At 44.5% G+C, this 16904-nt stretch overlaps 1 protein-coding gene across 2 annotated transcripts in view; it reads right to left on the bottom strand.

Moving 5' to 3' along the window:
- Positions 1-16904, bottom strand: part of TTBK2 (tau tubulin kinase 2) — an 84543-nt gene that overhangs the window by 53867 nt on the left and 13772 nt on the right. For both annotated transcript variants that reach the window (XM_073638853.1, XM_073638854.1), the window contains exon 3: positions 5902-6049. In XM_073638853.1, the coding sequence (XP_073494954.1) occupies positions 5902-6049 (148 nt within the window). The remainder of the gene's footprint in view (positions 1-5901; positions 6050-16904) is intronic.

The following is a 16904-nucleotide window of genomic DNA, read 5'->3' as shown; positions in this document are numbered from 1 at the left end:
CCGATGTCCTTCAGAGCCGCGGGGAAAGTGAAGATTCACCTTGAAATCTAAGTGTCTCGAATATTGCCTGCGCCACTCCCCTCATACACTAGAAAGGCTTAACTCGGATTTCAACATCTCTGCATCACGCTTTTCCACTCATGATAACCAATTCCACAGAACGGCAATGCAATCTTATATACAATGCTGATCTCATACATATTGTTTGAAATTTCATTAAACCAAAGTGCATCGTCGGTTATAGGGAAAATAACCTATGGTTTAAATTTTCTTTTTTTCTTGGGTGGCATTTTTTTATTTCTCCCATATCACAATCTTTACTAACAAAACAAAATTAGAAATCGTGCAATTTTCACACTGGTCATTGAGGTTTTTTTTTTTAAAAGAATTTAAACTTCTTGTTTCAGGAAACAACACATATTTCAACAATAAATCACGTTGCAAGGATGCAATTGGGGAAACCCAGTAATAAGTGATTAATTCCTCCACAGCTCCATTAAGGGAGAATAATAGAATTTCACGGTGCATTAAAATCAATAACCCATTTGTGTAATGTATGGACTTACTGGGTTTTCCAGAGAGAAAGATGCTCTCTCTACAGAAAGGATGTCTTAATGGTAGGACTCCCTTATAAATTCAGAACTCCCTAATGGGTTATCTACACCAGACAACCCCTTTAAGCCATATATTATACGCAAAACCACATATATACACACACACGTGTATACATATATACACACAAGGGACGATGCGACAAAAAAAAATTTCTTAAACAGATTGTACAGTCATTCTGATATGGATTTTCAAAGTAAGTACACCAGCCTCATTAGGTCTGAAGATTTATTTAATAATATATGCAGTTTGCATTGTTAAATGTAGTGACAGATCTCCTTTAAAAAAGGAAAAAAATAATATGTAGAGATCACATTAGTGAACAGGAACCACAGCGTTATCAAATGTATAGAAGAGAGACTAATGCATCAAATCCAAATGCATGAACTGCAAGTCACTCGTAGGACTGTGCAGCACCAGCTACTAACAGGGTCACTTACACTGACAGGTTCTTGTGCCCAATGAGAAATACAACCCTGAGTACATGTCTGATCGGCTACACCAGCTGTACAGGAATTGGCTACAGACCAGGTTGATACAAGTTAATAAAATGTAGCAAAACATCCCAAAAGTTTGGTACAAAACTCAACCAATATGCTACAGCAGAGGTCCCCAACCGCCGGTCCGCGGACCAGGACCGGGCCGCTGGGGTTTTTCAGCCGGTCCGCGGGGAGAGGGGGCCCCTCCAGCCTCCAGCAGGGCCGCCATCAGGGCATGACTGCCCTGACTCCAGTATGGGGCCCGGCCGGTAGGAGCCCCCTCGGAGCCCCCCTCTTGTGCGTCTCTCTCCTCATGGGGCCCCCGGCCGCATGCTATGCGCCGGGTCCGGGACATCTTAGCGCTGCGCTGCTGCGGCAGCACCTTCATGATTCCCCTGACTTCCGGTCATGTGACGGCGCCGTCACATGGCCGGAAGTCAGGAGAACCTGGTGTCAGCGATTTGGACGAGCGCCAGGATTCTGCAGGGATCGCATGGGGGTAAGTATAACAAGTTTTATTTTTTTTTTAAATACAATTAACTAGGAGTGGGGGGAATGGGAGATGCACATGGGGGGAGGGGAGAGATGAGAGATGCACATGGGGGAGGGGAGAGATGAGAGATGCACATGGGGGGAGGGGAGAGATGAGAGATGCACATGGGGGAGGGGAGAGATGAGAGATCCACATGGGGGGGGAGGGGAGAGATGAGAGATGCACATGGGGGGGAGGGGAGAGATGAGAGATGCACATGGGGGGGAGGGGAGAGATGAGAGATGCACATGGGGGGGGAGGGGAGAGATGAGAGATGCACATGGGGGGGGAGGGGAGAGATGAGAGATGCACATGGGGGGGAGGGGAGAGATGAGAGATGCACATGGGGGAGGGGAGAGATGAGAGATGCACATGGGGGGAGGGGAGAGATGAGAGATGCACATGGGAGGGAGGGGAGAGGTGAGAGATGCACATGGGAGGGAGGGGAGAGGTGAGAGATGCACGGGGGGGTGAGAGATGCACGGGGGGGGTGAGAGATGCACGGGGGGGGGGGTGAGAGATGCACGGGGGGGGGGGTGAGAGATGCACGGGGGGGGGTGAGAGATGCACGGGGGGGTGAGAGATGCACGGGGGGGTGAGAGATGCACGGGGGGGTGAGAGATGCACGGGGGGGTGAGAGATGCACGGGGGGGTGAGAGATGCACGGGGGGGTGAGAGATGCACGGGGGGGTGAGAGATGCACGGGGGGGGGGTGAGAGATGCACGGGGGGGGGGTGAGAGATGCACGGGGGGGTGAGAGATGCACGGGGGGGGGTGAGAGATGCACGGGGGGGTGAGAGATGCACGGGGGGGTGAGAGATGCACGGGGGGGTGAGAGATGCACGGGGGGGTGAGAGATGCACGGGGGGGTGAGAGATGCACGGGGGGGTGAGAGATGCACGGGGGGGTGAGAGATGCACGGGGGGGTGAGAGATGCACGGGGGGGTGAGAGATGCACGGGGGGGTGAGAGATGCACGGGGGGGTGAGAGATGCACGGGGGGGTGAGAGATGCACGGGGGGGTGAGAGATGCACGGAGGGGATGAGAGATGCACGGAGGGGATGAGAGATGCACGGAGGGGATGAGAGATGCACGGGGGGTGGATGAGAGATGCACGGGGGGTGGATGAGAGATGCACGGGGGGTGGATGAGAGATGCACGGGGGGTGGATGAGAGATGCACGGGGGGTGGATGAGAGATGCACGGGGGGTGGATGAGAGATGCACGGGGGGTGGATGAGAGATGCACGGGGGGTGGATGAGAGATGCACGGAGGGGGATGAGAGATGCACGGAGGGGGATGAGAGATGCACGGAGGGGGATGAGAGATGCACGGAGGGGGATGAGAGATGCACGGAGGGGGATGAGAGATGCACGGAGGGGGATGAGAGATGCACGGAGGGGGATGAGAGATGCACGGAGGGGGATGAGAGATGCACGGAGGGGGATGAGAGATGCACGGAGGGGGATGAGAGATGCACGGAGGGGGATGAGAGATGCACGGAGGGGGATGAGAGATGCACGGAGGGGGATGAGAGATGCACGGAGGGGGATAAGAGATGCACGGAGGGGGATGAGAGATGCACGGAGGGGGATGAGAGATGCACGGAGGGGGATGAGAGATGCACGGAGGGGGATGAGAGATGCACGGAGGGGGATGAGAGATGCACGGAGGGGGATGAGAGATGCACGGAGGGGGATGAGAGATGCACGGAGGGGGATGAGAGATGCACGGAGGGGGATGAGAGATGCACGGAGGGGGATGAGAGATGCACGGAGGGGGATGAGAGATGCACGGAGGGGGATGAGAGATGCACGGAGGGGGATGAGAGATGCACGGAGGGGGATGAGAGATGCACGGAGGGGGATGAGAGATGCACGGGGGTGAGCTGCACATGGGGGGGTGAGAGATGCACATGGGGGGGTTATGTTTACATAACTTTGTTGCCTTATGAAGGGCGGGGGGGGGCCCCCAAAAATTTCTTGCACAGGGGCCCACTACAGTCTGTGTCCGCCCCTGGGATGAAGTAAATGCAGCTGAACAGCAGCTGTCAGGACAGCTGCCCTGTCCTGCTGCAGGGCGTGATGGGGCCTCAGTGATGCTGCTCCTGGCACAGCACATTATGTGGGGCTCCTGGCATAGCTCCTGGCGGGGACCTGGTCTACACTATATGATAAGTATGCACTAAACTCCAAATCCCTCCATTACCCCGCCCCCATATTACCAAAGCCCCGCCCACCCCACCCCCTCCTTGCTGGGCCATGGAAAAATGATCTTGCTTCAAGCCGGTCCCTGGTGCAAAAAAGGTTGGGGACCACTGTGCTACAGTAAAACCAAAATATCAGACGTGTTAAACTACTATTACATAGATATTATATGAAGAATTAAAGCAAAATTCCCACAACTGCATTATTTTTCACAAAGCACAGCAAAGTTTCATTCCTATACTTTCAACTTTTTCATCTTGATCTGACCCTTTGTGCATCCAGCTTCACAAAAGAAAAGAAGAAGAATAGGAATGCTCATTCTGCTGCTAAAGACATTTCCAAGGAGCACTGGACTTCTCCTCAATGCTGTAGACCCCTCTCACCTCCCATGTTTGCTCCTGACCAGGCACACCTCTCCGAGTTATAAGCTAATCTAAGAGTAGAAATCACTTTGTGCTTCTGTGCACTGTCTGCTGTTGTACATTAACCTGAATGCCAAATCCATCAGTATTGCTGCCAGTGTGGTTTTACATCATTGTTAGCTGGTTAAAGCAGAGCTCAAATCTTCTGCAGTCCTGGGTAGTGCAGAGATGTGTTTGTTGACTGCTGCAGAGAGTTCAGTGATGTAAAACTGCAAATTCTGCCATGTTGACACATATTACATATAAGCCCTGTCATATGCATCAACAGAACAGCAGCACCGATGTCACAGCAGCAGTCAACAGCTCAACTCCTCTATACACAGCCTTAGCTTACAGTATATCTCATCTCTCAGACCCATCCTGCAGTATACCAATCCTCTCAGTACCTCTATACACTACCCTATCCTACAGTATATCACTCCTCATTTCCTCTATTCAATGCCCCATCCTGAAGTATAATACTCCTGTCATGCCCTCTATACACAGCCCCATCGTCCATAAGAATACTTCTTTTAGCCCCTCTATGCACAGCCCCATCCTGAGGTATACTACTGCTTTTCGCCCCTCTATACACAGTCCATCACTCCTTTTAGCCCCTATTCTGCAGTACATCTCTCCTCTCAGCCATCTCTATGTACAGCCCCATCCTGCAGTACATTATTCTTCACAGCCCCATCCTGCAGTACATCCCTCCTCTCTGCCATCTGTATGTACAGCCCCATCCCGCAGTATACTCCTTTTAGCCCCTCTATGCACAGCTCCATCCTGAAGTATACTACTCCTTTGAGCCCCTCTATGAACAGCCCCATCCTGAAGTAAAATACTGCTTTTAGCCCCTCTATACACAGCCCCATCCTACAGCACATCTCTCCTTTCAGCCGACTCTATGTACAGCCCCCATCCTGCAGTACATCCCTCTCTATGTACAGCCCCATCCTGTAGTACATCCCTCTCTATGTACAGCCCCATCCTGCAGTACATCCCTCTCTATGTACAGCCCCATCCTGCAGTACATCCCTCTCTATGTACAGCCCCATCCTGCAGTACATCCCTCTCTATGTACAGCCCCATCCTGCAGTAGATTGTTTATCTTCATTTCCAGAACATACGCACACTGCAGCTTCCTGGTATGATCTCTGCACTGTAATGAAGAAGGTTTCGCCCCTTCATGTGACATCTTCCTCAGAAGAGAAGCTCCGTTCTAGATACGACCCAAATCAGAGCGATGTTGGCAGGAAGCCAGCTGAGAGACTACGAGGCGCACGATCACCCAGGAGCACAGGAACTACAGCAGAACGATTCCAAAAACAACTGGGGGGGGGGGGTAGATAGGACCTGGAGGGTCCTCCTTTGGGGCGTGATATATGCAAATAAGGCAGATTTAAAACAGAGTCACCCTGTCACAAATTAATAAATGCGTACATGATTATGAGACCACTCTGGGATTTTTGGAATATCCATTTAAAGGAGAACACAACAAAACATTTCTCAAAACTTTTTCTAAAACTTGCTGCCATTCCAGTGTAGCAGGTCAGTGACCAGCAACACCCAGCCGTCCACCGTTACATTTGCACATTTTTACCTCCTTCAGCATTATACAAGCCCATTCTCAAACTAGACAATAAAAACAAGAGAGCGGGTTATTTTACCTTGAAGTTTCTTGAGAACGGCCACCTCCATCTTCAGTACTTGTTTTGGCTGTTGGGCAGATTCCACTTTGAGAGCGACGTTCTCCCTTGTTAGCAGGTCCAGGGCATCGTAGATTTCCCCAAATCCACCACCACCAATTTTTCTTAGCTGTTGAATAAAAAAAAAAAAAAAAAAAAACACAAGATCATGGTCAGTGGAAGCGCAAGACATGTATTCTTACACTTTTCTTATAACGTGGATCTGTCAGCATACCTGACATGTCTAACTTCGTAAATACTTCATAAAGAAAAATAACAATTCTGGAGCATCTTTCCCTAGAACTTTTCAGTGTACGGTTCCTCAATTATTCCTCTGAGAAATGTGCAACTACATTGACAGATGGTCATTTCCAGTTGTGTGTATAAGGAAAGGACTGTCCATCTGGGAAAAAAGGGGTGGGGAGAAGCCGCTGGGGACTGGCCTCAAACTAATTATCCCAAACGCATAGGCCTGAATTCATCATAGTATTTGCAGCTTTTTTTTTTGCCTTATTATTTACTTTGCGCCCTCAAGTTAATTAATTGTTTGTTTTTTTTTGGTTTGTTTTTTTTTTTCGACAATTTTTCCTGTCTAGATGTTTTAGCCCAATTCAAAATTTGGGTCTTAAAAATATTGCAAAAAAATAATGCACAATTGTAGTTCCGTACCCCACTGGAGTTCAAAATCTGTTTAGTCTTCAGCTGCACAAAAATAAAATTCAAGTGCAAGATTTCAAAAGATGTGACTTTCTGCCATAAATCGTGCAAAAAGGGTAAAGAAGAAACTGATTTTTGAGCAAAATTCATCAACCACTTTTTTTTTTTTTTTTAAAGAATTTGGAGCAAAAATTGTCAATTTTAATATGCAAATGAAGGCGCTATGTGCACCCATGGTGTGCCTAAATGCAATAGTGAACCATTCCACCCACTTATTTAGATTACTGCCACTCTTTCTAGGTTGATTGACAGCACTAGCTGAAGATAAAAGTTATGAGACCACTGTCCCTGTGCGGGAGAGAGCACACTAATCGCTCTCTCCTTGCAGTTGACTTCACTACACACCTATACCAAAGTGATGTCAGCAGCGAGGAGAGAGTGATGCCTGATCTCTTCTGCACGGAAGTAATAAAGAAGCACAGTAGATGCGACATTCTTCTGTGCTACTTGAATACTTGCGTGGAGGAGAGAACACGCATCACTCTCTCCTCGCTGCTGACATCGCTCACATATCGCTATGCAGCACTATCAGCTGCAAGGAGAGAGTGATTAGTGTACTCAGGAACAGTGATCACATAAAGGAGGTTTCTCTTCAGACAGTGCGGCCTCTGAGCAAACCAGAGTTGTCAATCAACCTAGAAATGGAAGTAATCTACACAATGTGAAACGATGCACCGAGGCATTTAGCCACACCAAGGGTGCACTGAGCACCTTCAAATTGCATATGAAGATATAGTTGTATTTTTATTTTTTTTTAATTGTTGCTCTGGCTCCAAAAAGACTATATGGGTAATCTGAAGTGTAAATTTGGGGTGACAGACTGCCTTTAAGAATCTCTATCAAGTATAAGCCACAGGCAAAGTAAAGCAGCAGAAAACTGGCAATGTAGTGGTAATTAATTCTTGTGTAGAACTTTCTATCACCGCGCCCTAAACATCAAGATGTATAATTGTTAGACCTACAAAAAAAAAAAGAAAAAAGAAAGAACACACATGCTGGCCAGACAAAGACACTGATGGAAGAGCGGAGGATGGAGGCCGCACTGTAAAGGTCACTTTGGAAATACAAATGAAACCTGAAACTGCATATTACATCCAGGCACAGCACAATTTATTAAAAAAATTAATAAAATCTATATTTCGGGACGAACCTATATAGACACAACAGATGAGACATTAACCCACTCCATATACATTAATACGTGGATGCAAGTCTACATGTGAAGGACCTACAGGTCATTGCAGAGGTCGTAAGCACTTGCTCTACTTGGGGGTCTTAAATTATTAAAGTACTTATAGATTATTTTGTAATTCCCAACTGAAAGAAAAATGCTTTAATAGCTTTCAAGAACTAGACAAATGATCATTCAGCCATCATCATTTTAGGGAGTTTCTTTACCCTACAAACATGAAATTATCAGTAATTACATAGTTCAAACAGCCAAAAAAAAAAAAGCTTACATCAGTAAAGTTCAAAAGACTTATCAAAAAAAAAAAAAATGTTGCAGACCTTTTGAAGGATGATTAATCTCAATGTTAACAATGACAAGCATGGAATATGTTACCAAATATTAAAATAACTAAAAACATCAAAGGCTGAATGGTGTAGCTCTGCCAATCTGCATAATGCATCAAAACCCTTTTTCACTTTCAAAAACAGTGTATGTCGAGATAAAAATCTGCCCGATAAAGAAATAATAAAAAAACAGATGCACTAATAATCCTTGGAAGAAAAAAAAACATATAATCCAGAAAACTGCTGTTTTAAGAGTTCACATAGCGTGGAAGCGGATCTGTCATCAGACTGAGCTCCTCAGTGTCCCTCCTCCCTGCTGAGATCTCACACTGCTCAGTACAAGCTGCACTTGTCCGTCAGGCTGGGTGGGTGCAGACTGAATACACTTTTACTCATGAGCTGTCTTGCTTTATAACTGGACTCATGAAAAGCTCATTTCAATTCTTAAGATTATTACGCCATTATGATATAGATTTTTTAAAAGCAAGTACACCGGTTCATCAGGTCTAAGAGATCTATTTAAAAAGGTTTGCACAGTTAAATCAGGTGACAGGTCGACTTTAATTACAGAAAATTGATTATGAAATTGGACTGTCACAGAACTTTTTACACTTATCGGGGCATGACCTTTAAGCCATGATCAGACATGGCAGATTTGCTGCATAATTCATGTGAAAGGGGTTTCATAAAACTCAATACACACAAAGCAGATTCCTCTTCTTCAGAGGAGGTGACAGAAAACCTGTGCTGTCCTATTCAACGGCTGCATCAGGGACCCACTAAGAGCATCCACTGTGAAAAGATTTGTTTATTCACCCAAAAAATAATGCTATTTTGTTGCAAAAACAAAATTAATTAGTTTACATCATGTCAATTTCTTTCCTAGGATCTGATATATTTTAGAATTTATTTATTTTTACTAATGTCTTGCAACTCAAAAATGTATTAAGAATAATAAATAGTATGGGGGGGGTCATCATTGGCCTCTGATGCTAGACAGTTAGGGTCAATGTTTGCTACGAGGGTGTAAAATAAAAAAAAGTCAAATTATTTTAGGAGCCACAATATGTCCCATGTTTATTTCCTAAATATCAGCGTGGTGACTGGTCTTCTGCAAATACTGAGCACAAAAGAGTGGAATATTTCTATAAATGTCAAGCAGGCAAACCATGAAAAAGAAAATCGAGTCTCCTGAATTTTTTATGACCCCTTCCTTTATCACATTACTTTACCAATCTCCTTTTCCAGACTCCTTTTTTCATTATATAGTACTGTGCAAAAAATGCTGCAAAAGTAGGAATGCTTTTCAAAATAGAAGTGTTAATAATTTATTTTTTATCAATATTTATTTAGTGTGACCGCCCTTTACCTTCAAAAACATCAAAGCATCAATTCTAGGTACTTATACACAGTATTTTTGAAGGAACTCAGCAGGGAGGTTGTTCCAAACATCTTGGAGAACTAACTAGCGATCTTCTGTGGATGTCGCTTGTGCAAATCCTTCTCTCTCTTCATGTATACCCAGACAGACTGGATGATGATGAGATCAGGGCTCTGGGGGGGGGACGGATCATCGCTTCTGCAGTTCTTACATGAAGACCACTTCTGGCCAGACTTATCTGAACAGTAGATGGATGTCGCAGGGTCCCACTGGTTTCTGCTAGTTCTTGGCTGATGGCACTGCTGGACATCATCTGATTTAAAAGGGAAGTAACATGATGTGTCTTTTATCTGCTGCACTAAGCTTGATTGGCTGATCACAGAGTTTACAGTCCTTATTATTAACATTTCTTGGTGTATCTTCAAAAGAGCTTGAACAGCACATCTGGAAACCCCAGTATGCTTAGAAATTTTTGCCTGGGAGAGACCTTGATGATGCAGTAGAACTACCTTGTGTCTTGTTGCTGTGCTTAATCTTTCCATAGTGTATGATCTGTAACAGGAAAAAGTCTTCCACAACCTCACTTTTGTAGCTGAGGGAGATTTGCTGTTCCTCACCCAATCTTAGCTGAAACAGAAACAGCTGTGTAGGAGGCTAACAACTGTTTCAACCAACATATGACTCTCCTCTCACCCAGCCAAATCAGATTTTATACTTTGTACTGAAGAGGGGCAATACCCCGGAACACCGTGTCTGCAAATTGAGATTCTGATTTGGCTTTTAGCCCAAGTCATATTTCAAGGCTCATTAAAGGGTCAATAATCACTTGTAGGATTGCTACTTCCTATAGGTGGCGCTAGAGTTCAAGTCCTCTTCCTCTCTGAAGAGACAATTTGCATATTTAATTTCCCAGAAGAGCATGCAAGGCGTTTAAGTCTTCTCATACTGGCATGCCAGACCTGGCATGTCACTCTCCACAAGGAGAAAGCTTACTGCTTAGATCCTAAATATGGAAATGATGATTATTATCACCTGTTAGGTTTAAATGGCTACACATACACCTGCCGATAATCCTACATCACACGAAACATTCATTTTATTTAGATTTCTCTTTTGTTCACTGCATTTTGTTAGTTGATAGAAATATTGATAGAAATAAACTAAATTAAAGCTTTAGTTTTTAAAGCATTCTTAGGCTTGGTCAACATTATGTCTGTGCCCACCGTCCAGCACATACACCCCGCAGGTACGAGACCAAAAAAGCGTGCAAGTCATGATGGATGCCAAGGCAACCTTCCACCGTAGAGACCCACTGTAAAGAAACGTGGACAGTGAGGTATTATTTCAGGAAGCCTTCTGTTTAGGAAAGTGTAGTCCTCTGCGACCCCTTTCCATTGACAAAAGTGGCTAAAACATTGACACATGACCATCACAAATGTACTATGCAACAATGGAAGGACAGTCCCAAAATACATGGTTAGAAGGAAAGCCAGCAGAAGTGTTGTGATCCTCTGGGCAATATTCTGCTTGGAAACTTTGGCTTTCCTTGGACACATACCACCGACCTAAACATTGTTCCCGACCAAGTGCACCTCTTTTAGGCTGTCATTTTATCTAATAGCAATGATTCGGTAGGATGACGCATTCTGCCACTGTTCAGAAAAAGTCTGAGGAACATGACAACATATTCAAGGTGTTGACTTGGAGATCTTAACGTATGGGATCTGCTGGAGAACCATGTCTGACGCATGGACTCCACTTTACAACTTACAGAATTTAAAAGATTTCTGGTTAACCAGCTGGTGCCCGATACCAAAAGGACACATTCAGGGGTCTTCCTTAGCCCATGCCTCGAATAATCATAGCTATTCCGGTGGCATAAGGGGAATGACACAATATTAGACCGATGGTTTTATGACTGATCAGGTAGACCGCTTTTGGTAGGTAACAAATACGGTAAACCATGAAAGGGTCATCTAGCCATAACATTTTGGCCCTTGTCGAGATAATTCAGATCCTTATGTTTGCCCATCTTTATTGCTTCCAACACTGACTGTTCACATGCTGTATTAAAGTTTTTTTTTCTTTTTACATAAAGAGGTTGTCCAGGATTTTCACATAAATCTGCAGTTGCCCTATGTTACTGTGGACTTGTTAATCTTCACATCGCGCGCTGTAAGGATTCTCTGGTGCTGGTGGTGAGACAGAGTGGACAAGTGACCACAAGTATGCAATACGCATTCTCCCGGCCACATTCCGACTAGACGTGCACATCTAGTCGGAATGTGGTCGGGAGTATGCATATTGCATATTTGTGATCACTTGTCCACTTAGTCTCACCGCCAGCACCAGAGAATCCTTACAGCACGCGATGTGAAGATTAACAGGTCCACAGTCACATAGGGCAGCTGCAGGCTTATGTGAAGATACTGGAGAACCCCTTTAAAAAAACGTGTATTGGATGCACCCCCTCACCACAAAATTGCAAATTATTCTTCGGGGATATATTTACCCAATTAGAAAAATTTATCCTTTAAAACATAAGGTTATTAATGCCTTTACGATCATTGGCCCCATCTGGCTCATATTTCTGGCGAGCTTGTAAAAAGCACCTCACCCGCTGTACTCATCATAGACCTACACAGTGCAGAGGTGGTTGTGGGGCGACCATCAATCATCAGGCACATTTTAGTGAAACTCATACATATAGTTTAATTAAAAAAATAAATAATAATTAATGTGAAAAATCACAATATTTTAACCCCTTCATGATCAGCAAATTTTTATATTTGAGCTTTTGTTTGTTTTGCTACATTTCTTCAAAGAGCTTTTATTTTCAGTCACCCTAACCCTAGGAGGCTTGTTTTTTTGTGGGACGAGTTGTATTTCTCAATGACACCATTTATTTTACCATATCATGCACAGAAAAACAAAGAAAAAAATTACAAAATGGTGAAAAAAAAAACCAACCACGTAATTCTGACAATGTTTTATGGTGCACTAAAAAAAAAAAAAAAATATCGCTAATTTTTCAGATCTGGAACTTTATTTTTTTTTCTGATGGATCTGTATGAGGGCTTGGTTTTTTGGATGGCAAGCTGAAGTTTAGGTATAAATAATTTTAGATTTCTGTAGACTGAACTTGTATGTAACACCAAATAAATATTTTTATCTTTATTTATTTTTTTAGATAGGAAAAGGGTGGTGATCCAAACTTTTAAATTTTTTTTTTTTTCTTCATTTTTAGTCCCCTGTGACTTGACAGGTCCTGGCTGTATGACACAGACGGCACCTACCGTGTATACAGCGGGGTTAACTCAGGAGTCCGTTTCATACACCCCTACATGTACGTCATACATCGGGAAAAGAGTAAAGGGGTTGTCTGTATTGATAAGAAATGGGGACGAGAACGGCAATGCTTTATTGGCTGTGGATTTAACAATGAGCACCATATCAGGGTTTTTTTCTGAACGTCTCCATTCTGCTTTATGACCACAGACCAAATGAAAGTTGAGCTGAACTTTGATGTGGTCATAAATCAGCTGAGAGGAACTCAGAAGAAGATGGAAAAGAGAGTTCTACACTATCAGAACAAGCTCACTGATGGACTCCCAGATAGATCATTCTGGGGCTAAACAATAGACAGTGCATTACATTGTGTATAGATGTGTATTTTATTATTTTTTTGCATTTATTTAATAAATCTATTTTGAAAATGCAACACAAACAATTTGAAGAAAAAAAAAAAAAGGAAACACAAATGTCAACAAATAAAACAATTTATATTTTTTGATACATTTATCATATCAGACCTGGAGATTATAATTTGCATTGGAAAACAAATTGGCTGTTGGCTGCAATTAGTACGGCCATGAATTACAATCTGGGCATTTGTGTCTTCTCCTAAGCTTCTAGGATTTAGCCTGACTCATATGGAGAAGGCAGCGCTCCTTAGAAAGGCTCCGCACCCCATTAGCGGGGTCCCATGACAAATGCTTCCTGCCAAGAACCATCTGCACATATACATGTCTCCAGCATCTCCCCAGATACAGGAGCTGAGTGTCTCATGGGGACTGGGATATCATGTACAGGGCTGGAGACAGACGAGCTTTGCTTTCCGCTAAAACTATCCAGATGTCATCTTCTGCCATCATCCACTGTACTGGGACCTCATCTATACCGTCCGGGGCACAGAACCATTCAAAAAAAACCTTGTTCAGGCAGATTTTGTATAAATAATACAATAAACGTACAGCTCATATCTACTAACTTATGCGCCAAAATAATATCTGCTTTCTGCTCTAAACTCCACACAGGGTCTAATCACATAATGGTTCATAAACGGTAGACTATAAAAGGATATATCCCACATATAATATCAGTCTATATAACTTTTTCCACTATTCACAATAGGAGGTGTCACAGCTCACCTACTCCTCACCCTGTACAATAACTGATAAAACCTCTACTGTATATTCTGCAAATAGCATAGGATCCAGATCCACCATTCACAATAGGCAATGTCACAGCTCACCTCCTCCTCATCCTGTACAAATACTGATAAGACCTATATACAGTAGATAACAGGATCCACCATTCACAATAGGCGATATCACAGCTCACCTCCCCCTGCTCCTGTACAATGACTAATAACACAGGATCCACAGTTAAAAATAACAGATGTCACAGCTCACCTCCTCCTGTGATCACACATAATTCACCATTCCCAAGTCACAGATCACCTCCTCCTCCTGTAAAATGTCTGATAACTCCTCTATATACACAACAGGATACAACATTCACAATGGGTGATATCACAGCTCACCTCCTCCTCCTCCTGTACAGTGACTGATAAGACATCTATACGCAGCTGATAACAGGTTCCACCAATCACAATAGACAATGTCACAATTAATCCTGCTCCCCCTTCCTTCACAATGACCTTTGCTCATTAGATGCATCAGTACAAAACATAAGGTCTGAGTCTGTTCATTGTGGCTATGTACATGTGTTGTTTCCTGAAAAAAAACATCCAAGTGACCAGAATGAAAGCTGTGAGATTTCAAATACAGACTCTATATACACGGCTCAAAAAAATAAGGGGAACACTCATATAACCCCTCCTAGATCTGAATGAATGAAATATTCTCATTGAATACTTTGTTCTGTACAAAGCTGAATGTGCTGACAATAAAATCACACAAAATCATCAATGGAAATCATATTTATTAACCAATGGAGGCCTGGATTTGGAGTCACCCCCAAAATTAAAGTGGAAAAACACACTACAGGCTGATCCAACTTTGATGTAATGTCCTTAAAATAAGTCAAAATGAGTCTCAGTATTGTGTGTGGCCTCCACGTGCCTGTATGACCTCCCTACAGCCTGGGCATGCTCCTGATGAGGTTGCGGATGGTCTCCTGTGGAATCTCCTCCCAGACCTGGACTAAAGCATCCGCGACCTCCTGGACAGTCTGTGGATGGAGCGAGACATGATGTCCCAGATGTGCTCAATTGGATTCAGGTCTGGGGAACGGGCGGGCCAGTCCATAGCTTCAATGCCTTCATCTTGCAGGAACTGCTGACACACTCCAGCCACATGAGGTCTGGCATTGTCCTGCATTAGGAGGAACCCAGGGCCAACCGCACCAGCATATGGTCTCACAAGGGGTCTGAGGATCTCATCTCGGTACCTAATGGCAGTCAGGCTACCTCTGACGAGCACATGGAGGGCTGTGCGGCCCTCCAAAGAAATGCCACCCCACACCATTACTGACTCACTGCCAAACCGGTCATGCTGAAGGATGTTGCAGGCAGCAGATCGCTCTCAAAGGCGTCTCCAGACTCTGTCACATGTGCTCAGTGTGAATCTGCTTTCATCTGTGAAGAGCACAGGGTGACAGTGGCGACTTTGCCAATCCTGGCGTTCTGTGGCAAATGCCAAGCGTCCTGCACGGTGTTGGGCTGTGAGCAAAACCCCCATCTGTGGATGTCAGGCCCTCATACCACCCTCATGGAGTCGGTTTCTAACCGTTTGTGCAGACACATGCACATTTTTGGCCTGCTGGAGGTCATTTTGCAGGGCTCTGGCAGTGCTCCTCCTGTTCCTCCTTGCACAAAGGAGGAGGTAGCAGTCCTTCTGCTGGGTTGTTGCCCTCCTAAGGCCCCCTCCACGTCTCCTGGTGTACTGGCCTGTCTCCTGGTAGCGCCTCCAGCCTCTGGACACTACGCTGACAGACACAGCAAACCTTCTTGCCACAGTTCACATTGATGTGCCATCCTGGATGAGCTGCACTACCTGAGCAACTTCTGTGGGTTGTAGAGTCCATCTCATGCTACCACGAGTGTGAAAGCACAACCAACATTCAAAAAAGACCAAAACATCAGCCCGAAAGCATTGGTACTGAGATGTGGTCTGTGGTCCCCACCGGCAGAACCACTCCTTTATTGAGGGTGTCTTGATAATTGCCAATAATTCCCATCTATTGTCTATTCCATTGGCACAACAGCATGTGAAATTGATTGTCAATCAGTGTTGCTTCCTAAGTGGACAGTTTGATTTCACAGAAGTTTGATTCACTTGGAGTTATATTCTGTTGTTTAAGTGTTCCCTTTATTTTTTTGAGCAGTGTATATAAATATGATATATCTGATTTAACAGCAGGCAGGTCATTTTCGGACAATCACTTACATTTCAATGCAAGTCTGACCCACACACAGTGCTCTATGCAAAACTCAGGATTAGGATTTCCCTGTTGAGTGGTTGAGTGCAGCATCTCCTGCCGTGGGCCATTTGCATGTAACTATTCCTCACTTTGCATAGATTTTCTTCAATCAGTCTGAACCATGAGTAAAAGGTAAATGTGCACAGTTTAGATCACAGAGAGCCATGGTTGGTCCGGATATGTGAACGTACAGGGGCCAATTTCATAAAGAGCCACTTGTTCAGTTTTAGAGGTTTTTGGAAGGTGGAGGAAAAACTGGAGCTCTGGCAAAAACTTAGACAAGAAGACCAGACACAATCCCTGCAGCTGCGGCTCTGCTGGGCACTGTGATGTCCATTCCCTTTGTTAACCCTTGCCGAACACTGAAGTCCTTTAATAAGTTAAAGGGAAAGAAAAATAACAGAAAGGGACAGTTATACTATCCAGTAGTAAAATAGTGCAAGAAAGTGAAGTCTAAATCTGACTGCTGCTTGGCTGGAAAGTGTGCACATTTCTACTGTGTGGATTCCAGATACCGCGATGGGGGCACACGATACCCCTATTCCTGCAATGTAATGATCCAACCACAGCTGCCACCACCGACCATGACGAGTGCGGCATCTCAGATAGAGAGGGGGAGGGAGGAAATCTCTTACCGATAAGCTAG

This window comes from Phyllobates terribilis, unplaced genomic scaffold, assembly GCF_046119375.1.
Source record: "Phyllobates terribilis strain yellow unplaced genomic scaffold, ASM4611937v1 Scaffold_7__3_contigs__length_470593459, whole genome shotgun sequence".
In the NCBI taxonomy this organism is placed as follows: Eukaryota; Metazoa; Chordata; class Amphibia; order Anura; family Dendrobatidae; genus Phyllobates; species Phyllobates terribilis.
The sequence above is the reverse complement of the archived record's forward strand: the minus strand, read 5'-3'. Positions and strand labels throughout refer to the sequence as shown.